Raw genomic sequence first — 24,158 nt, forward strand, 5'->3', positions numbered from 1 at the left:
TAAGGTTACCCAAAACTGAAAAATACGGTACATTTCAAAATTATACAAAATGGGTTAACAACTTAAAGCTGTGCTGCACCAATGGAGGTTGATTTGAGCAAGCCTTCAAAGTTGGTGCTACCAAATCCTACAGGTGTCCCAACCTTTCTTGTTTACTTACAACCCCCTCCGTCTGCATAAAAGTAGTGTTGAAACACAGCGTGGTACCATACCCTCCAGGTCATTATGTGAACAGTATTGTGCTGCAGAAAGTAGTGTGATGCTATAAAAAATGGCGAGGAAAAGCCAATTAACAACAGAAGAAAGACAGACCATCATAACACTTAAAAATGTAGGTCTTTCCTACAGAGAAATTGCGACGGAAGTCAAGGTCTCAGTGAGTACAGATTTCTTCACCATCAAAAGGCAATCAGAAACTGGGGAAACTCTGACAGGAAGAGGTCTGGAAGACCCAAAACCACAACAGAATCAGAAGACAAGTTTCTGAGAGCAAACAGCTTAGTGATAGGTGGCTCACAGGACAAAAGCTTCAAGCACAGCTTAATAGTGGTCATAGTAAGAAGTCTCAGTTTCAACTGTGAAGAGTTGCAGATTTGGAGTTGTAGGTTTGACAGGTGGAGTTGCAGCAGGAAAGCCTTTGATAAGGCGCTAATGGATTACTGAACACTGGAAGAAGTGCTGTAAATAACAGTAAAAGTTGAATAGTCATCAGCATACCAAAAACCAAACAATATAAAACTCTGTACTTTGGCTTTACAGATGCAGTGGAGGTAGAGATGCACTACTGCTCATGTCAACCTTTATTTCTCTTATGTTTAAATAATGCATTCATGTTCCTCTTGACATTGCATGAGTAAACTCAAACATTATCTTTGTGTGGGTAAATCAATGTGCCGGTGTGGACACCATGCACCTACTCACTCACACAACTGCAAAGCGTTCCCTCTTTAACAATGTTTCTTGCCAACTTTACACACAGGAGGATTATAGGTATAAAAGAACCTTTGGAGCAGAAGAGGGGATGAACAAAAGTTTTTTAAGAGATAGAAAAGAGAGACAAAGAAACAGACCCCAAAACTCTGTTCCTGTTTCCTTTACAGGCAGCCATTTTTAGACAGTCATCCATTAAGTCTGCTGCGTTCCCATACTGTCAGCTCCCAGTGAAGCCAAAGAGGCCATGTCAGCTGAGGGCATTAGGCAGTCAGGCAGGTAGGAAGCAGCAGAGCTCTCTCTGAGAATGTGGGAATCGAAGAGAGAAGGGAGGAGCTGGTAGTGGACTATAATACGACTGTCACTGCAGCAAAACATCTTTAGAAAGAGTAAGATGGATTAGAGTTTCAGTTCAACGTGAAAAGATGCTCTTAAAGAGATGGAACAGAGAGGAAGGAAGGGGGGAGAGATAACTGCTGTGGCTCAGCATAAAATGCATTATCACAGGATAGGATAACAAAGTAGGAAAACAGCAAAGGAAGAAGCTTACAGGGAAGATTTTAGTTCACACTGAGGCTCATTTAGGGATGTAAAATCCGGGTTAGGTATCCTAGATTGTAGTGCATAATGCGCTGTCCATGAGTTTGAGCCTGACGGAGCGAAAAAGAGACTGGCTGTGTTGTCTGTGAGTATCTCACCTCTGGCCCCATGTGTTCTGTCTGTGTTGTGCGGTCAGTCATTTGGCAGTCTTTCATCTTCAGGGCAGCTTTGGCACTCTCCTGCATACAAAACAAACACACCCATCAGCCGTGTCCAAAATTCCACACACACTCAACAAAACATCAAATACAAATAAATGAGAACAACTACTCTCCCAGGAGACTTATGCCTCGCCTCCACTCACAACACTTGGTGCAGCTGGCTTCCATGTTTAGCCACATATCAAAAGAAAGAAAACAAAATGCAACTCTACACAACCTCAACCTTCTCTTCCCACTGGTTGTGTCTTCTTGAAATCCAAAAGTCATAAATTTGGGCTGAATTGCAGGACAACTTCTCTACAGGCAAATGTTGGAGCAGGGACCCGCCGCAAAACATACCAGAAGAGAAAAATTCATAAAAAGTGACAGCTAGTGCTGGTCAGTCTGTCAAAAGGCTCCTCCTAGGTAAGAATTAATAGGTTTCTTCTGGCAGATTTACAGATGGACGTGTACAGAGAAAAGCATTGGCCGTTTCCTTCAAAACTCAGCACTTGTACCTTGACCAAGAACCTGCAGACTGCCATGTATGCGATTACTTTGAAAAGGCAGGTTGAAAGTCCTGTGAATGTGAAGAACTCTCTCTATTTCCAGCGGGGCCATTTTATGACAATGTCACTAATCATCCTGACATGCTCGCCCTATACTGCTTATGAGCTGAGGAGCAGAACGGGTTGAAAGTTGCAGTGGCTATGAAATATTGAGAAATTCATTAACCTTGATTAAAATTAATCATCCAAATTAGGACATGGTGTAAAGATGCATTTACGTTAAGAGAATGAACAAAAGTAATTTATGTTGTAGCTCCAAACCCAAACATATACTTGTCCTCTTTAAACCCAACACAAGTGAGTTGACGGATGGAGTTAAAAATCTGTTTTCATTAATCATGTCAATCACTACATGAAAAACAAGAGAGGCTTTCTGCTGCTAAATGTTGCAGTTTGGAGCGTGGTCCTTCAACAAAATGAACCAGGAGAGAGAGGAGAAAACTCATAAAAAGTGACAGGTAGTGATGGCCAGCCAGCTAGCAGGTCCTTCTAGGAGATAATTAATAGGTTTCCACTGGCAGATTTACAGAAGGAGGCAGAGCGAGGACAGCATTGGCTATGAGCTGCCCTTTCCTTCAAATGCTGCACTTTAACTTAGCTGTAGCAGGCAAGGTTTCTCTTTTAGACTCTCTTACAGAGAGACGAGTATGCACCCTCACCAATGTTCACACACGCGCAACATGCTCCCAAAACTGCATCACTTCATAAATTTGAAGCAATGCCAGTGCCCTGTGTTCCAAGGGCATATGGTGCAGATAAAAATAAGGTTAGGCTGTGACTGCAGCACAGCAAGGATACGGCCTAGTATTAGACAATTTATTAATAAACACACAGACAGATATATGCAGACTATTCCTCGTAAAAATGCACAAGTCGTATACAGTGTGTCTGGAAATCAAATCCAGCTGGTGGCAGGAGCCAGAACATCTCTGTCAGAGGCAAGTGCCAAACAGATGAATACACACACACAAACATACACAGTCAAGGAGGACCAGCATTTGTGCGTATGCGTGCACACGCAACCAACTGCATCGCCTAAACGGTGTATGATGGATATGGGATGGGATGGGATGATGTGACGGGGGGAAAAAAACTCAACCTGTCAGCATATGGAAGAAAAATAAAGAGAACAAAGTATACAAGAAAAAACAGACAAACTTGGAGGCTTTATTAATAACTCAGGAGATATTCTATATTTGTGTTATTATCAACAAATCCTATGACAACCAGCAATGATTTGATTCTAGTAATGTGTACTGCTTGCGCATGCAAAGTCGGATAGAGAACAGCTTAATCCTCTGTGATGACAGGCTTTTATTGTCGTCCAGCGACTCAACACTGTAGCATTGGGTGAAATGATTCTTCTTTACCATTCATTCATGACATAAGCACAGTAGAATATTAAATCTTAGCAAATCTTACACATGCTGCATATACTTACAAGTGCACCAAATCTGCAGATTAAAGTAGCACTGAAATAGCACTTTTACACTTACGGTTGAGACCTACTGGGTAGCGAAGTCACAAAGTACTGATACACGGGCTAACATTACTGTCTTTGGTGTTTCATGGGCTCTATTAAAAGCCATATTCACAGTAATGCTATTTGCAATATATGTGTTGTGCATATGTTTTGTCTGATTTGTGTGCAGCACATTCGAATTATAAACCGTGCCCACCTCTAATCCATACCTGTAAGGCTGCCAGGTTTATCGTGTCTTGAGCTGTGGGGATGTAACTATCTCATTCATTTGAAACAGGGTCGCTCCTTTCGCCTCAAAGAAAGTGTACAATTATATTTCATAGGTAAAATCTACGGTGGCCGACAAGGGCATACGCGCCGCAAACAAAAAAACGCAATACAAACGGCCAAAACGCAATACAAACGATCAAAACGATGCAAACACAGGAATGATGCAAACCCCAAAACGCATAAAACAAATGCAACAGAGAAATGCTGCAACAAAAAAACGATGCATTCACAGAAACGCTGCAAAAGCAAAAACACACAAACCGACAAAACAAATGCAAAAGGGAAATGCTGCATACAAACCCCGAAACAACTGCAAGAGAGAGACGCTGCAAATTCACGGAAGGTCGCCAGGCCACTAGGGGGAGCGGACCATACGGAAGGGACTGATCTTTTATACCGACAGGAAATACCCAGGAGGAAGTTGCAAAGAAGACAGCGGGATAAGAAAGTTTGCAAACACTTGGAGAGGAGAATAAAAAGGTATGTTTTCCCTTATGTCTTTTTTAAACACTCGGCCCTAGTCTCTTACAGTATTATCCAACAGCAGCAAATTTACGTAGCAAATATTAGCGTGCGTCTGTCTAGCAGACCGTTGCTAGGGACACCGATCAGAACAGCTCCCCCTAGTGGCCTGGCGACCTTCCGTGAATTTGCAGCGTCTCTCTCTTGCAGTTGTTTCGGGGTTTGTATGCAGCATTTCCCTTTTGCATTTGTTTTGTCGGTTTGTGTGTTTTTGCTTTTGCAGCGTTTCTGTGAATGCATCGTTTTTTTTTGTTGCAGCATTTCTCTGTTGCATTTATTTTATGTGTTTTTGGGTTTGCATCATTCCTGTGTTTGCAGCGTTTTGATCGTTTGTATTGCGTTTTTGCCGTTTGTATTGCGTTTTTTTGTTTGCGGCGCGTATGCCCTTGTCGGCCACCATAAAAATCCTTATCAAAAGAAGAATAAGGTATACTGCAGAATAAAGTAAAATTTTGGTCCAAATGTTAAAAAAAATAAATAAAAAAATTGACAGGAGCTTATACGCTGCCACTTAATGTTTATATGTAAGCGATATATTCAGTAGCCACTTTATTAGATACAGCTATCAGAGAGGTATTAATGGAACTATATGTTTATATTACTGAGGTTTCCCTTAATGGAAAACCCACTGACAGTCATAATAATTATCTTCCCCATTTCTGCAACAGATAAAGATTAAAAGAAACCAAGTACTTAAGGGAGACAGTCCATGAATAAGTGTGCCCACCTTGAGATATTTTTGACACTCCTTGGATCGCACCAATAAAGTAATATCACTATGACACTGCTATCGTGCCATTTGTGTTTAAATCAGTCGTTTGGTGTACCTGCCAAAGCACTTATCAAATTTCTTGACACAGTTAGGTGAAATAAATTGTGGTTAAAAACCTTCCTGATCATGACACTATAATCTTTTATTGCCATGGTTAAATACTATCATCCTAAAAACTTCTGTCTCATTCACAGACACTCAGTTTCAAATGTTATATCTAATTAATTCTATTATATAGAACAGAATTCTAAAGAGTTATTTTCTATTAGAATTACATTTCTTTAGGGAATTAAAGAAATTATAATAAAATGCAAAATTCATTTCGACATTATTATAAGCTGCTGCATGCAATGACTAAAAAAAGAACTAACTACAAGAAATTATTTAAGATTAAGGAGTCATTATTATGAAACACATATAGTTCCAAAAATATACGACATGTTTACAAATTTAATCAACTGACCTTCTCTTCTTATATCATTAACATTCTGGTACACATATAGTCAAATATGGTAGGCATGTACTCAATCCTGCAAGCAATTTATTTCCAATCTAAGGTACAGGATGAATAAAAGCACTCTCTATTCAACATACATTTATTTTCATTATTACTTGGGACTGCAGACAACCTCTCAAAAGGAAAAACTGCAAATATTTTATTAAATAACATTTGAGCTACAGGGGCGCAAACTCAGTCCATTTGAATAATACACACTTCATTGTAAGCAACAGACCTTTACTGAGTTATTTAGGCCCAATGTCCCTTCAGAAACATTTACGAAGGAAAAGGATGAAAGAGGATTCAAATTCCAACAGAAGAACTAATTAATTTCCACTGAGATGTCATCCTAGAAAGATTTAAAACTGGAATAAGATCAAAACCAATGTATCGGAAGCAGTGTGAAACTTATTTTTCTGTACAATGAAAAGACCTGGATGATACATTTGCTTAATATTAAAGGTGTGATGTGGAGCCTTAAAAAGGTGTTATAGTGTGCGAGTGTAAAGCATATCACTTTGACTGTCTACATGAATTTCAAAGAGAGAGAGATTACCGTTACATGTACTGCCTATCCGCCAGCAAATTTGTCACATTTTGTTATTAATTCCACATTAGCTGCACACAGAACTGAATACAAGTCACTAATAAAGAGAAGAGTGGAGTATAGGCACTGCTGACAAGAGGATGGAGACAGAGAGGGGATGAGAGACGAGAGAAGAGAGCGGGGGAAAAAAATTAGAGGCTAGTGCCAGAAAGTGATCAAACAAACAGATGTCACATGAGACTCAAAGTCAGTGGGTTGGACTGGAATCTCTCACAATACCGCTGTAACACTGGCACATTATTCTGCTCAGGCTTGGCGTACTGTCAGCATTGCATTACTTTGATAGAACAGGTGACAAATTACAGACAGGTAAATGACAAATGATGAAAATTTTTGCCGTATGGAGCATATTTGTAGATGATCAGACAATGAAGCTTCCGAAACGTTACAAAAAACCCAAACAAAAAAATTATAGTTAGCATGTGATTATCTATAGTCCATGATTTTAGTGTAGCTATTGTAATTATCCCAACATGAAAACAACTCCTTGCTTCCAATCGTTTTCTAAAAAGGTGGTTTTTCACCAAAGAATTGGGACTGCCAGTAGTTCTGCTATTAAATTAAGCTGGCACAAATGAGCCATGTATATTTGCAAAGAAATCAGACTTTGTGATGCCACACGATCAGATGATGATGTTATGACATTAAGACAACGAATTAAATCATTCTCGAATTTGCCTCCTTCATCTTTGTGTGGTCAGTCGTGTCTTTCATTCTGACCTCTGCGGTACCCAGTCTCGCATAGCAGAACATCAAGAAGAAGAAAAACTGACAAATCTACTTCAACAAAAGTTTCACTTTCCAGTTCTTTGAAATGTTTTTTTAACCTCTCTAAAAAGAGAGATTTTTAATTCTTAAAAGGGAATGCTTCAAAGGCAATTAGTCTCTAATTTATATCCCTAAAACAAATAATTTAAAAACATTCAAGCTGTTTAAATTATTAATTTCCAAGTTCAGAAAAACAGAAAGTAACGGAAAGAAACTGTGACAGAGATAAAAATAGATGAGAAAATCTTCCACTTCTCAATGTCTGAAACTATGAGTTGCTTCTCTTATTAGTTACAAAGACTTTAGAATCATTTGGAAAAACATTCCACTTTAGCAGTTTAAGTTATACTTCCTATAACTGTGAAACCTCTTTGCTTATCACTAAATGATCGTTCTCAGTCTTACAGCTGGTAATGCAGCAGTGGCAAATGACATCTAGTGTATTTTTTGTATGTCAGCAAGTCAAATGAAGTTGTATTTTTTTTAGCATCAATCACAATGGCAATGCAAAAAAAAAAATCCTGAAAAATGCCGACAATGTTTGTATTGCATTTATATTAGAGTTAAAGCCACTCATGCCAGCATGTATCATGTATGTCTAGTGAATGAATCTTACCAGTTCACTCTGGAGTCTGAGAATCAGCTCATCTTTCTCCCTCAGCTGCTGCAGCAACGCTTCTTCTCTACTGGGATCCTAAAGACAAGAAACAAGACACCATGTTAAACATTACTCAGGATATAGCAGACAGCAGTGATTTATCTACGGGGCCATATTCCCACAAAAGCAATACATGGAACCAAAAGCTTTAACAACATTACATTGTGTGTGTGTGCGTGTGTGATTTTTCATAAATGTGTAGCAAGTGTTTTATGTGCATTCCTGAGTGTATTTGTTGCTGCTGGTCTTGTTCTGGTGTGTGTAATAAAATTGTCAAGTAGAGCTTCTGGACTGTGATCTCTTCTTCTCTCCACATCTCTGTGATAAACTTGTTGTGTCCTATTGCAGCACCCCAGAGCACACAGCACTTTCACATGACCTTGTGTTGTCAGGGAGTATCGCTGAAGGGGAGACGGAGAGAAGCTACAGAGACAGAGGACATGGAGAATAATAATACTAATTACAATAACTTAAGTTGTGTGGCCCTTTCATGGCGAGTTGCAAAATGCTTCGGGGCAAAAAAACCCAAAAAAGGTTCCAAAAATGCCTTTCATTAAAACATGTTTGGTGTTTGTGATTAAAATTGCTCTGCAATCGTTATTTGACTTGTCTCATTTATTCACAGCAAAAATTAATTGTTTTTGTCAAAGAAAATATTGGACATGAAATTTGTTTACTTGTGAAAACAGCTAAAAGGCAAGTCTGCCAACTTCATTTTCACTGCCACAGTTTCCTGAAGCTTAGTCGTCTGTTGACCCTTCCTGAACAGACAACAGGGAGCTTTCAGAGGGCGGCTCATAGGGGAGTCAAACACGAGAAATCAGACATAGCAGTCTTCACACAAAGTGTTCAGTTTAATTCTAAAACAGACAGGTGTGTAAAATGTGGACAAAGGGAGAGAACAAGAGGAAGGAATGACAACGTGTGAAGGAATGAGCGATAAGATGGTGCGAACAAAATGAAAGACAGACAGTCATTACTTCTTCAAGGACATAAAAGCTGAAGAGTAAAAGAGGGGAAAGATACCAGGAGGAAAACTAGGAGGAAACGTGAGGAAAGGGGGACAGTGATAGAGAGAAGGAGAGGACAGAGAGGGCCTGAGGCTGAGCATGATGGTCTGAAACCGTGGGGAGCCATCTAGCTAAAGGACACACAGAGAGTCAGAGGGAGACCACAGGGAACCATATAGCTACAACACCGTCCTTTAAATGACCTCCCTGCAAAAACACACAGCTAGATGGACACTCTTCCATGAGTCACATGAAAATTCAGAAAAGAAAAAAACATGTAATGTACAGGAGTACAGAGAACCCCAGATATACTGTGGCTGAAATATCTGTGTGTGAAGGAAAGGATTGCTAACCAGGGGAAGCAATTTCCTGACCTGGGCCCGTCGGATGCAAACTAGGGGATGGTGTAATCTGTTGGCATGCAGCATACATACTGAACTTGTTCATGATTTATCATTTAATATTTTTTGCTGACACAAATCACACAAAACAAATAAGCCCTGGAATGTTCTGCATCAGAGGGTGTTATATCGCCATTGTTGTGAAACTGTAAAGTTGAGCCTGACTAATACTGGATGTTTGGGGATAACACTGATTTTAGTGAGCAAGAAATTCTAATATCGATATACGTGCCAATATTTTTATATCTATGTTGAAGTTCTATTAAAAAATAATCGAGTCTGGTAACTTTATGAAACTTATTTCATAAACTCGTCATCAACTGACAAGCAACACTAAACTTGATTCTGCATAGTCTGACTCATGAGATGTGGACTGCCAGTATAAGGCTGCCATGGTTTGTGCATGTAATGTGGCTTTCTCCTCTCCTTTCACTAGTTATGTGTTACTATTACAAAATCCCTTCAACTACAGGAAACAGCAGCAACAACAACCTCCAGGAAGCAATTACTGGAATGAAAAGCTCTTGCCAAAGCTGCACTGGCTAGTTTTTTGAGTGTTTTTTTTCAGTGAATTATCCATTTTAATGACAGTGCTCGCATTCCTGCATGCAAATTTTTACAAAAAATAATCCTTCCTCTATTTTGAGTGAACATCATCGCTGCATCCTGACGATTTTGACTGAAGAAATACAAACGGACCAGAGCTTTGTTTTCTTCTGTAGCGGAATGATAATGATCTGCAGCCAGACCATTCCACACAGCACTGCGTCAGCACTAGAGAATGGTCTGGCTATGTGAGGCTAGAGCGCAACCATCTGCTCTTTTCTGATGTATCCTCTGCTACACGTACTGCAGACACTGTGTCAGAGTCAGAGTTGCTCTGTTGGCATCATTTTCTATACTATGTTCTGCAAAAGAAAAGTTCTCAAATTGACACATGCAGGACAACATATTTGCCGATTTTGGCCTATAATACTGGCCAACAGATAAATTGGTTAATAAAAGTAAGAAAAAGAATAATTAAAGTTAGATTTTCTGTATAATAAATACAGTTGTTGAGCGTGAGTGTGGAGGAACGCACATTTATTTCACAGTTCAAGTGTACTCCAGTCAAGGAAGTCTTGATTAGATGAAATATCAAAAGACCAGGACCTTATCATGGGACACAGAGAAAATGTCATTCTAATACTAAGCTAACAGGAAACACTTTCTCTTAAAATCCAATTTAAGCTTTATTTAGCACTGAAAAACTCAACTTGGTGGTTAAGGCAGCTTCAGTTCAGAAAGTAGTATATGTAGTTCGTACTATACGTGGCCTCACCATGTCTGAGGGCAAAACTGTTTTCTTCAGCTGGTGCAATCTAAAAACGATTTGACAATGACGGATGTGTCAGAACATACAAGTGTTAAGATAGAGCACCACAACAGCTTATGAGATTGAACAACATAGTTACAGCAAAGTGCAGGGTAAATTGTGGTGTTGTATAGGAGGTGTCGTGCAGCAGGGTGAGTATTTATGTGTAAATGGATGCATGTAAAGGTGTGAAGGGGAAAAAGAGCAGGCTGTTACAATAAAGAGACAAAAAGTAAGAGATGAAAACACATTTTCTAGGAAAACAAATTACAAAAGAAAGAAATAATAAAACTGAATAATACATTCAAGAAATAATTCATCTTTAAACAAGAGGATGAGGCCCAACAGTTTATAGTGGACATTCATAATTCTGCAGTTGGGTACTCATATGAATAAGTGTCAGAAGCAGTCATGTAATAGGTTTTAAAAAAGAGAGAGTTCAAAAGTTCAAACGCTACTTACGTGCTCTGCTCTGCAAACGCGGCCTATCACTACGTGAGGTGGCTATGAATACGACATTGTTGGTTTTGGAAAGTTAAGTCCCACCAATTCTGACATTTGAAAGGTGTAGGAGGGGAGTCGGGGGACGGACGCTGTTCGACTGGCAAGCACTTGAAAATGTTTCTGAGAAATGGTCGTCCCATTTCCTCATGACGAAGCCAGTAAACACCTTCCATCCTAACTTGACAGCTGCACAGGTGGTGGCCAGGTTTCACAGTTTCCCTGAATTATAAAGGCCAATGCACTGGAAATCTGCGATGTGCCTAAAAAAGTTCTGATAGATTCATGTTTTGGCTTCATTTTTTGGCCTCATTTTACAAGTCTAATTGATGTAGAGGCGTGTTTGGGCATTACTTTGGCACAAAATAATGGTCAAGGAAGGCAAAACTAAAAGCTTTGCTCTGTGCTTCCATGGTGATACAACCAATAAAAGAATACCTTTTCACTAGGAAATAGAAAAACAATTAACAAAAACAAAACCCAGCGGTGCTGAATCAGAATGCACTCTGTTACACTGCCTTTACCGGAGAGATAACGGTATTTATAGATAATAAGAATATTTTTTTCCTGCTGCCAGAACACACACACAGACAGCGAAAAAATTACTAACATGAGATTTGGATGGAACTGAAAAATCACTAACATGCTGTGACAATTACAACATTAGTCAGCCTCTAAAATTAATCTCACCCGAATAGGACTGAAGGCTGTTCTAAATGAGCCGCCTGGCTACGACTGCACAGTGGGTATCCTTCTGTGCCCTGTGTGTGTGAGTGTGTGTGTTTGTGTATGAAGCTGCATTTACCCTAGTAGTTGTGTTTCAAATGTTCAGAAGAGGTTTATGACTACATCTACGGCGACTATATTGACTTGTGTGGTTTGATTACAGGTTAAAAAAAACACCTTAGCAGTATGAACATAGGGAAGGAGAGGGGCAAAAGCTGTGTGATAAACAGAAGAATAAAAAAAGACAGAAAAAGATAATTTCCTTCAACTAGACCCACCGTGTAGCACACTACCCCGCAAAAATCATTTAAAAAGAGATGACAAACCTGAAACTAAAATGAGAAACTTGATTTTGCTTGCTGAAAGAAGCACCATAAAGTGCATTCAGTCACCCATCAGGTGGCATTCCAACCAATTTTTCGAGGTTGAATTGAATGGAGAGGCCTACGCGAGAAGAGAGCGGCATGCGAATTTCTTTCTAATGTGATTGGAATGGCCTCAGTGGGGATAAATCTGATCAGAATCATTGGAGTGCATCCACTTCTGTAAGGAGATGTGATTTTTGTATCGAGGTTAAGGCCCCTCTACGCTTGCAATCAGCAGCCAGTTGAAGAGTGTATGGAGATGAATTACATTTCCCTTGTTAGCAGAAATTATTCAATTTGACAACTTTTTTTGAGAAACACACAATAGAGAAAATGTGAACGTTGTTTATCCATTATTTCAACATTCCTTTTCCATCTATTTGTTGAACAGATTACCCATTTCTTCAAATTGGGGAATAGGGTGTGACAAAAAAGACTATAATTAAATGTCGTCTTCTTGTTATCTTGATGTCAATTTCCCTAACATCTATGCATAACTTTGCTCTTCTTAAACCACAAGCACTTGTGACTTGAAAGAGCTAGAAGGGATGTAAAACATCTAAACTGCCTTGACAATACTTTCTTGGTGTCTCACTCCAAGCTGGCCTGAACAGTGTCTCTTTAACAGTTCCACTTTAAATAGGATGAAAACATTTTTTTAAGTACAGTATAAATAAACAATAAAGGCTAATCTGAAAATATTATCTTGAAGCTGCTGTTTAAAGGTCTCAGCGGTGTCCACAGATCTTAAGTCCAAAGGCAAACACCTCAAGTGTTCTGGGCAGATGTGCAATCACTTTTAGTTTAATTATTGACTGCAAAACAGCCAAAAACTCTTGGTTAGAAGATGTAAAATATTACAGAATATATCGCATCTGTAATGTCGGCAGAGGTCTGAACATGCAGAGCTCAATATTGATTACAAAAAATCACATTTCTGAATCTATTGAGAAATAGAGGACAGCTGTGATGAAATTTCCAGTTAGACATTGACCCAGTATTTGAACACTGTATATTCAATAGAACAAACAACGGCATATTACAAATTTCAATAAAAATTTCTGCAAATTGTTGCTTTCGTCCCATTTCACATTACAAGTTAGTTTATATATAAGCTTTGACCAAGTTTGCCATTACGGTATACACACAAAAACTGACACCATGAAGTTAGCCTAAAATATCACCTTAAAATCGTTTGATTTTCAGTGTGGTGCTGAGAGACATTAGTGTCTGATTTATGTTCACATAAATGGCTTTTCCTACTGGTCAGTTCTTCGTAAATTAACCACTGTGCGATACAGGAATGTAAAAATATTACATTGTAGGCTGCTCAAACCACACAAACATGAAGTGTGTGGTGTTTTTATTTTATCGTATGTCATATGGATGCTTGGACAATCTACTGTTAGGTTGCTAACAAACTAATTCAACTCATATTCATGGCTGGATAAAAAAAAAAAAAAAAAAACAGGAAATCACAAAGACATATTCATAAACTGATCCAGCAAAAAGTTCCATCCTTCTTTATTTCTGCCTGCTTACTGTTACTTTTTATCTGCTGTATGTCTGCCTGGATAACTATAATTAATAGCATACTATTTGTGCACAGTGGTAACTTCAGTGTGAATAAGGAGAAGAGGTGACATTTGTACACACACTTTATCATGTCTTCAAGAAAGTACAAAAAGCTGTGACCTCTGCTGCTGGTTTTATGAAAAAAACTCGGCTTACCAGAGAATCTAAAGAGCAGCTCAGCATCTTATCCACATAATCCTATGATTCAGCATCTTTGAAAAGAGTGATATCTCTGCATCTGGACATAAACTACACACAGAGAAACACTGGGTAAGATGATAAAGCAGTAGTTTTATTTTTTTTTTTTATATATAGGTCAAAATAGAAAAGAGATATGACCTGCTTAGACATCCAAAAATGTACCAATAGCCTCATAGTTTCCTTATTCTTAATTACATTTTGAGGGAAACATATTTTCTCCTGAACTATAATAGGCTGTGACCTATTGCAAATGTTTGTCTATCTAACATATCTTTGCCTTTTTTGTTTTTTTGGAAGCATTTCCTACTAGTCTTACCTTTGAGGGAGAAACCCATTTTCTCTCAAAATGTAAATGCAGTGCAGCTTAGTTGTATAGGAATATAATCTTTGTGAGACAGCATCATAAATACTGGACTTCTACAACATTTTATGTTGCACAGAAAGCAAAATACAGGCTTAAACTATTAGATCTGACAAATAACGAGACATCAGATTCTTAGATATAATCTTCAATGTTTTAAGTAGGATTATTCATCTCTGTGTTCTGAGTGAATTAAGACTCTTATGAAACTTAAAAGCGCAGCCAACCAAGCCTTTAAAGCTGCTCAGCTGTATTAGAACCAGCCGAAAATATGTCTTCTGGAAATATTCAAACTGGTATAAGGCCGTTTTATTGTGAATTTTCAAAGATGAGTGATGTATTAACAGATATAATACATATCTGTGTTTCCAAGGTTTAAAGCAGTCTCTACATGTTCTTCTCGCTCCACGACCCTGTTAGCAAATCACAAATTATGAGTCATGTATTCCTCCAATCAGCAGGAGCCGTGGATTCTTATTTCAGAAACACAGCTGTTTAGTTCTGAGATGCCTGAGGGCAGGGTGGAAATCTTATTTTTCTCCAGCAGACAGTAGATCAGTCCAACTTGGCTTTTTGCAATCAGCCCAGACTGAATGGCCTTTCTACGAAGTTAGTGTAATGAATAATTTGAGATGTAAAAGGTCTATTCAAATTTCACTATGAAGGATTTTGATTTTATCTCAACAACTCACATCACAGAAACACCGATACGGAGGAACAGATATTTAACAGAAAATATGGACTTTCTGACATCAGATCTAGACAACTCTTTTGATTAAACATCCATCTCTGTTACACATTAACACACATCAGCTAGTGAAAGTGTGTGTGTGTGTGAGAAACTGACCATCCTTCTTGTTAGTGTGAGGCTCAGACAACGGAGAAAAACAATGTTAGGAGAAAAGGTTATGTGGACAGAGAAAGTCAGGTGGAAATTGAAGACTGGCAGCCTGTTTAGTTCTACCGCTTTAACAAAAATGTCATTTTGTACATGCACAAACACTGGATGTGTGTGGGAATGTGTGACTGCCTCATGATTTGTTTTGTATGTGCCCATTAAACTTGTGTTTTCCCGCACGCATGTATCTTTTTAACCCTCTCATACTGTAACATCACTCTGGGGAACAGTCTATAATTATAAATTCACAGTCATTAGAATTATCCATTATTAATTTCTAATTATGCAGCATCTGACACAATGATAAATGTTTCTCTATAAAAAGAATGTCCTCGTGTCTGCTGAAACAAAGGTGAATGTACACAAATGTCAATTCATTATGAAAAAGTTGCTGTCCTCGACTCTTTTATTAACACGCTGGTGCTTGGAATACACCTCTGGCAGGAACTGTGATTTTTCTTTTTTTCCTTTTTTTTTCTAAAATACAGTAGCACACTTTAACTGGGACAAAATTGGGTAAAAAAAAAAAAAATCGTGTCATGTGCATCGGGTCTAAATTAAACTAGGACGCACTGTGACACTGCAGCCTCTCAGGTGGCAACCGTAGATTATTTTTACACCCACGGAGCAGTTTTCTGGAGTGCCAGGACAAATTCTCTTCTTTCTCGCCCCTCCCTCAATCCCTCTTTTTTTCTTCCAGCTCCCTGCCGTCTCTCTCTACCAACCTCCTCCTCAAACTGTTCCATCATTTTTTTCTCTCGTTCACCTCCATCTCTTCCACTGCTCTCCTCTTTTACTTATCTGCTAATGTCATCAAACTGAATGTGTTCCTTTTGTACACACCTCAGCGCGAGCTCCCCGACTTCCCTCAACCTTTCCCCCTCATCCCCTCTCTCCTCAATCCATCTTACAGTCAAGTACAATGCCCTATTCTTGGCACTGCAACTTTTTCCTCATATTCAGCTTCTATTCATGCAATATGCCCTCCATCTTTATGTTGTTTTCCGTGCCTCCAGCTCTGTCAAAAGGTTAGCCTTTGCCTCCCACCATCTTACTCATTCCTTTCTCTATGTATACACACACACACTTCTCTTATTCCTCTACCTGTTTCTGCCTCCTGCCTCACCTCACTTATCCTCCAGCTCTTGCTGCTTTATCCCTGCTTTTTAACTATATCAAGCTCCACGTTGCGCCACACCCTCATTGCCTCTTACTTTGAGAAACCACAATTGTCTTCTTGTCAAATGAGGAGAGGTTCAGCATTTTGTCGAATCGCTAATAAAAAATAAGCAAAACCAAAAATGTCAACTGGCAATTAAACATATGAATTTGCTTTTAAATTCTGTTTAATAGCAAGAATTGCAACACACAGTGGTAAGTGATGCGAGACGTGATACAATAAAAATCTTCAAAACACAGAATAGCCCTCCAGTAAGATGAACTAAAGAAGCAGTTGCAGAATATGTTGCTTACACTTATCTATGTGCTGCCTAAGTTGACAATAAAGAAGAAGAAACCAGTGTATGTATTACAGCAACAGTTTGTGACACAAAAATCCTCTCCCTCTCACATACACTATATATATATATATATATATATATATATATATATATTGGCATGGATACACTACAGGATTCATTTACAGACAGAAAAAATTCAGCTTTTAGGATTTATTGCCATCATAGCCAAATTGCTGCAGTACATGCAGCATAATTTTGTAATTCACAGTTCAATTCGATCTGGCAATATTTGTGACCTGCTGTACTCTCTCTCTTTCTCTCTCTCTCTCTTGCATTGTTTCCTCTATACCTCTTCACCATCCATTCCGGAAAAAAGGGAAAAAAATCCCTCCAAAAATACTGTTTTCTATTGATTACTGGTGAAGTTTTTATTCAAGCCTATATCTATGCTTCAGACAGTTCAATCAGATCATTTTCCTCTCTTTCCCAATGAAACCACCTCCTCTTATCCCACTTTTCAAGCAGTCCATCTTCACTCTGTCCATCTGTAGCATTTCTTCCTGGAAGAGTTTGAGCCAAAGCTGCTGTCTTCATGCTGTGTCCCACCCTACATTTTCATTTTTTTTTATTTTTTTTTTAATTTCTCCTTATCATCCAGCTGCCACTGATACTCCATGTAGGTCAATAAAGAGGGCATGGAGTCACACAAACAACCACTCTCTCTCTCTCTCTCTCTCACACACACACACACACACAAATAAACAAATAAATGCACACTAACTGTGACGATTACTGAAAATTATGTGCATAGCCCCACATCAAAATAAACACGGACACACAGATAGAGGTGCACTCATACACACTTAGTACAGCAACACACTCAATAAACAGCAATACTCAGTATTTGTTGGATTGCTGTCAGTAGCTTGTGGTTGTGTTTTACTGCAGCATATTTAAAGAGGCTTTTACTGGTGTATACATTCATGCATGTGAATGGAACTGCAACACACAGCGGCTCAAAAAACACCACCGCGGGCAAGTACCACAGAGCTGAGGACTCTGTTGCTCGTCTCTCCTCTAACAGACTAACAAGAACTCTGCTGCTACCAAACTAAATCCTGGTGAAAAGCTTGACAAAAGCCCTCGCTTGGTAAACTTAAACCCTGCTCACACACTCACAAGCAAGCACGCACTTGAGCACTCACACACATGCTCCCTGCAGAGATTAATAAATCTCATCCAGATCGCACAGCTCTGATGGACTAGGTTGACAGAGGGGGTCTGGAGCCTGTCAAGGCAAGCAAAGCACTTTGGCCCTCTCTCATTCAATTTATCCCCACCCTTCGTGTTTTTTATCAATCTTTTTGCTACTCTCTTCTTCACATCACCCTCTCCTTCACCCACTCTGCCTTGCGCCATTGCTCTCTTTTTATCCTATTAGATCTCTCTATTATTCATTAGAAGTGGGTCTAGAAAAAAGGCTGTTAATTGTTCCGATAAGGGTTAAACCGAAGGAGACACGCGGATCAAAGGAAGACTCGGTTTTATATTTTTGATCACAGGCCGACTCCTGCGTCCTTTTAATTGAACTAGCGGGCTCAGTGTAATTGAAGGCTGAGTATACAGTTTGATCTGCAGCTCAAAAAGGCACAACAACAGAGCTCCACACATGCATAACATGATGGCATGAACTCTATTTTGCCATCACACTGTAAGCTCAGGAGACACTGCATGTTCATATTCATGTTTTTCAAAATGTTAAGTGATACAACACATTGTAAATGGCATTTTAGCATAATCAAAACCTGTGACTTTTATTCTCATACTGTGGCCGCTCACGCTGAACAGAAACATAAATAAATTGCACAAATGCATAAAGCAGCAAGCATAAACAGTCTGCTTTAGGTTACCTTAAATGGAAGAGACTTCTCGCTGCAAGGGCTAATGGGTAGAGACTGGAGGCTGCTGGCAGGACTTGTCTCTGTGCTCTGCAACAGATTTAAACATAAAAGAATGACATCAAGATGAGGTTTGTAATATACATGGTGCTGGTGATAAACTAGTAGAGTGCACAGCATAACTTTTACTGGAAAGATCTTAATCAATACTTCAATATGTGACTAAACTGAAGTATCCGCAGTATATTTTAGCTTCTCATTCTTTCAGCTTTGTTCTGTTGTTAAGCAGTATTGAAAAGATACATAGACGTCTGACTATTGCTCATTCAATATAAAAATAGAGTGAGATGGAATGAATTAAAACAGTTGCTCATTTCCACTGCAGCATCCTAAACCTTGGGAGCGTTTTGTACAGAATATCGGAAAGGCAATATTAAAGCTTTTGTATTGATTTTTGCGTGAACCACATGTGGTTCACAAAAAGAAACAAGATGTAGGTGAGATGGCTGCATCAGTACAAAACCATGTTCTAGCTTGTATTTTTCCCACCTGTTTTCTTAGATAATCTCTGTTTTCTAACATCATCTGTGATCAGACACATTTTGGCATTGCTCCTCGACACAGGTGTCTAGTGGGCAGATAGCAGGGGCAGATAGAGGAGGATCTAAAACACACACACACACACACCCCAACCTGCTGTCACATGCGCACAGACGAAACACGGTTCCTTAAAAAGAGCAGACGCTGGTGTAAATGTCACCTGTGAAGGCTTATGATAGGACAGATGGGAAAGTAGGAGAGGATAAAATGGTCTCCTCAGCCAGGACTGTCGATTTGATATAATGCTACATAGTAAGGACGCAGGGAGGATATGACAAGATACATGACAAAGACGAAGGAAGAACAGGAGAAAGTAATGTGAAGCATGAGTTAGATACCTGTTCTACACATTTTGATTTCTGTCGCAGGTCTATTTCTTGCCATATGTCGGCCTTTCACAGATTTATATGCAAACCACCCCTCTGCTGTTTGGGGGAAATGACTACGTCTACAATCATGATCCTCTAAAAATGTGCTTTTTAAGCATTAGTCTAATTGTATGTGCATATTTCTGGCCTACTTTCAGGTTTGAGGGCGGGGAAGTTCTGAGAAACATTAGAGCCCAAATCTTTGCACAGCATAAACTTGATGGTTTATTGGTTTGGCTGACCTTTTAAAGAAGCATACCTCCCTATCAGAATTATAGGTGTGCTATGGCGTCAGGCCCTCAATGTGTCATCGGTGATCAATGCCTTTCTCTATGTAGAGAGAGAGGCACGCACTCACTGACACCCACATTCACTCTCTTCCTGTCACACACACACACACACACTCTTTAAGGTCACCCCTGTCCCACAGGCCTTAACACACAACTGTCCCCACAATTAGATGTGGTTCAGTAAAAAGCCTTTCAGATTTAAGAATTGGCTGCCGGGGAGCTGTGGATTTAATGACTTGCACTACACTGAAACTAAATGTCTACAGATGATGAATGGCCTAAGAAAGGAAAGCAGGTTTTGTCGTTTGATGCACACCTTTAATCACATCCACACATCAGTTAAATCAAGAAATGAAAACCTTCAAATAACTCGAGGCGAATTCACTCCCACCCTCTCATTGACATTTGACTTTTTATAGGAAGAGAGCGCCGTTCTAAAATCTGTCGTGCAATTTACCGAGTTCTTTGGCAAGTACGGCTTAAGGGCTTTAAACTGAAAATACTCTGCCTGAGTATCCTGAGTTCTTCTTCAGGATGGCTCTCTGTTTCAGCCACAGAATGTAGTTGTATGTGTCCACCCAAGCTTTTGCTGATGTTGACAGGTCACACACTAGCTAGCTGCTGTATGACATGGTTCTGCGTCTTTCCAAAAACTGATTTAACTGTGACAATAGAGATGAATAGCGCAAGCTGAAATGTAATGAACAGCTGCATTTTCAACACTGGGCTGCTGATATGATTTGGTGGAGGCACCATGAATAAGCTGCTGCCACAAGTCTAGCAGCTCCCTGTGGGGTTAGAGTCAGTCGGACTGGGGCATGGCGGTGCGTGTTTGGATACAGTACAACAATGCCTACAAAGGCTGTGACTGTATGCTGTAACAAACGGTGCGTCACAGTTTTGCTGCAATCCATGGCTGACACTGACAAATGGGAATCCTTGTGTTAGGCAACATTAATGCCCACATAGACAGTGGCCTTTTAGAACTGGTCCTCCGTGCAACCAGCAGGGTAAACTGCTGAAAGAGAAATAATTCAAGCAAAGATGGAGCCTCCATGGCTGGCAAAAAATGATAATTTGACAAATACGATGCATAGTAAACACAAGAAATTATAAGACGTGATGCATTATCTGGTTGTGGTCATGCACAACTGTGTACTGATACGTATTCTTCTGTCATTTGTGGGGGACAATCTGTCATTACTTTTTGAGGGGAATTGGGACACAGACATGTTTGTGACTTTTTATTGTTGAACTCGCTCTGATAAAGTCTAAAGCACAGCGATGACACAGCTTTTAGCATCCATATTTAAGCCAAAAAATCCCTGATCTTTCATTTTCTGTCTCAGATAGAGACTTCACTTTTTTTTTTTAAAGTCAAGGCAAACTGTAGCTCAAGGCATGTAGTCGTTGAACAATGTGATGTCTCTACCATCTCCAGTCTGGAAGTATACTAAATTTACTGTGCAATGGATGTCTCAACCTAATCTTAAAATCTGAACTGGCACAAACCGATACCTGACTCATTGTTTACATGTATTGTCACGCAGAAATGTGAAAAATTAAAAAAAAAAAAATGCTTAAGTAATGCTGTCCTACTTTATCCCGTCCTAATTAAACACTTGTTAGCTGGCCTGAGGTCAGTAAGCCTAACTGACATCTTTATCACAATGCTCCTTTACTCATAAGTGCCTACCTCTTGTACAGGACGAAACAGCAAGAGGCTCCACCTGGTGTCACAACCAGGTACTACAACTAATCTACAATACTTGAAGTGTACATGATCTAGGAGAACGACATTGGATATCAGGAGATGCTAAATATTACACAACTCATACTGTATGAGGAGAAAGAAAGAATTTCAACTTAAAAGTAACACAAAGGCAATATGCAATATTTATGTTAATGTTATATATGCAATTACGATAATATGCAATTCGATACCAGACAATGACCTGGATTTTTGAGGGGAGGAGAGGAGACGAGACGAGAAAGAAGACAAACTGCCCATTCTTCTTTCTAGGACAGCATTATTAGGTAACACTACAAATTTCTATGAACAAAAAAGAGTAGAAGTTCGGACTTGTAAGTTACGGTAAACAAAAATTGGGGTTCAGTAGCAGAAGGTCAAGTAAATAAAATGCAAAGAAAACAGATATGCCTAGTCACCCTCCCCTTGCTGCAGAATGGATTATATCTGCTGATGGAAGGTAACAAAATTTGCAAGTTAATGACACAACAGAGCAAGCAAAGAGGGCAAAGTATCTCCTCTTTCATATTCATGTTCTGCTGCCGTGTACCCTCTCTCTCTCTCTTGCACTCCCTTTAGTTTATGTCTCTCTCTACAAATTATTATTTCATCATTTTCCCGTCTCATGTCTCTCTCACAGTGGCCCTGGGAGAAAAACAGAGAGATGAACAGTAAAGAGATCAGGAGAAAGCCGTACATATGCCTCTGCAGACTGTAATTCACAGCTAGCTTTGATCTTAGTTTAGAGATACTAATGATGGGGTTTTAGGGAAGGTCTGGTCACCCTTTTATATGTCTTTTTTTTTGCATTTGTATTTGTGAATATGGACCTGTGTAATACTTCTGTATTTGGTGAGGGTCAGTCACCCATGTAGATTACAAAAAAGCAGCAACCAGACCCAACTAATGGATGCTCTTTCAGCTCAACTTCCCAAGCTTATGGTAATGCTAACATCCCTTCTTGTAAATGTATTATGCACTTTCAACATGTCAACAAAGAGTATTACAGAAAAAATATTATCGTGTTTATTCCAAAACAAAGCATACAGATTATGTATTGAACACAATCAACAGCAGTTTCCAATTAACTTGTCCTACTGAAGCTGTGCTCGCCAAACTTTAAAAAAAACAATCGCTTAGGCCTCAGTCACTTTCCAGAAAAGTGGAATTATCCTTCTGGACTGGTTTGGACTGCAATGTAAAACTGAATTGCAACTTCCATTCACTGGTTGATTGCAAGTGTTATCTTCTGGCTGTCCCAATTCTAACTCTCAGCAAATTGCATTTACCCCCCCCCCCCCCCCCCCCCAAAAAAAAAGCAAGTAAATCACATTTGCAACAATTTCATGTATGATATTGAATGTATGATAAAGAATAAATGTTTTACACGTTTAAAAGGAAGAATGCTATTTTATTATTTTTAAATTCTGGTGTGCAGCAGTCTAACAAGTAAAAAGGCTGTATAACTGCAGTGGGTTGAAGTCAATACGATTCTCTGGTTTACTTAAGTCAACCATGTCCCACTATTGCAACGTGTCAGCGCTTCACTAAGTGACCATTACAGCCAATCACGTCTATAATAGCGTGGATGTAATTTTACTGAAATGGCTTCATAACCTGGGGTAAAACTTTATCTTTAAGCAGGCTAAAGCATTTAAAGAACAGAGTTACAGTCTAAAACAGGAGGATTAATGTGTGCACTGTGAGTGTATTTGTGTATATATAAAGGATGTGATGACAGACACTCAAATAAGCCTCCCAGTTTCCTCCTCCAAATGTAGAAGCTGATTAAATTGACAAAACAAAGTGATTAAAGAGACCTTTTAAAAGCAGAAAGGCAACCTCTTTGACAAGATTTCATGGAGCTGAAATAAAGCTGATTAAAAACAGAAAATCTGAGTGGAGAACTGTGCACAGGGATTTTAAATGAAACTGAAGCATAATATTTGCTAACCCATTCACTATACTAGTTCAGAAGGAAATTACGCATTTATGACTTGATCAGAGAAATGCTGTTAAGGTGACATAACTTGTGCTATGCTACAATCACGACAGAGGTTGTACAATCCTGGTCTGTAATTTCGTCTTAAGCTTCATTTGGTCATTTGCATACAAGTCCTCGTCAAGAGGCGTCTACATGCTTATGACGGTGTGCTATGTGAATATCCCACCTCCTGCAGTGTCCGTCTCAGTCTTAAAAGCAGGGTTTTGACAGCAGTGCAGTCCTGCTGCATCAGTCTGAGTGGAAGGGTCTCAAGGCCCGGGGGCAGGGGGTCATCTTCCCTCCCTAAAACCAGCCCTGTGCTCCAGTCAGCAGGCAGCAGGCTGGTCGGACGGCTGGGTTCCCTGTAAGAGAGGTGCAGTGAAGGAAAAGCAGAGAAATAAATAAATTTAATGTTAGTATGAGTCCGTGTTCGACCTTGGCCTGTCTTCACTGCATCCCACTGCTCTCCAACAGGAGAATCTCTTTGCTGCCTTTGGCGGGTATTGATGATGTACATGACGCGCTACACAGTAATGTGAAGATACCAGCTGCTCCTGAATATCCCAGTAATTCCCACAATTCTGTGAGATATCATGTG

The 24,158-nt window shown here is 39.4% G+C and overlaps 1 protein-coding gene across 2 annotated transcripts in view; it reads right to left on the reverse strand.

The window, feature by feature from the left end:
• Window positions 1-24,158, reverse strand: part of ccser1 (coiled-coil serine-rich protein 1) — a 122,880-nt gene that overhangs the window by 55,737 nt on the left and 42,985 nt on the right. For both annotated transcript variants that reach the window (XM_022196873.2, XM_051950837.1), the window contains exons 7-10: window positions 23,748-23,922; window positions 18,581-18,658; window positions 7,777-7,854; window positions 1,629-1,709 (exon numbers count right to left, since the gene is read on the reverse strand). In XM_022196873.2, coding sequence (XP_022052565.1) covers window positions 1,629-1,709; window positions 7,777-7,854; window positions 18,581-18,658; window positions 23,748-23,922 — 412 coding nt within the window. The remainder of the gene's footprint in view (window positions 1-1,628; window positions 1,710-7,776; window positions 7,855-18,580; window positions 18,659-23,747; window positions 23,923-24,158) is intronic.

This window comes from Acanthochromis polyacanthus, chromosome 7 (genome assembly GCF_021347895.1).
Source record: "Acanthochromis polyacanthus isolate Apoly-LR-REF ecotype Palm Island chromosome 7, KAUST_Apoly_ChrSc, whole genome shotgun sequence".
NCBI classification, from domain to species: domain Eukaryota; kingdom Metazoa; phylum Chordata; class Actinopteri; family Pomacentridae; genus Acanthochromis; species Acanthochromis polyacanthus.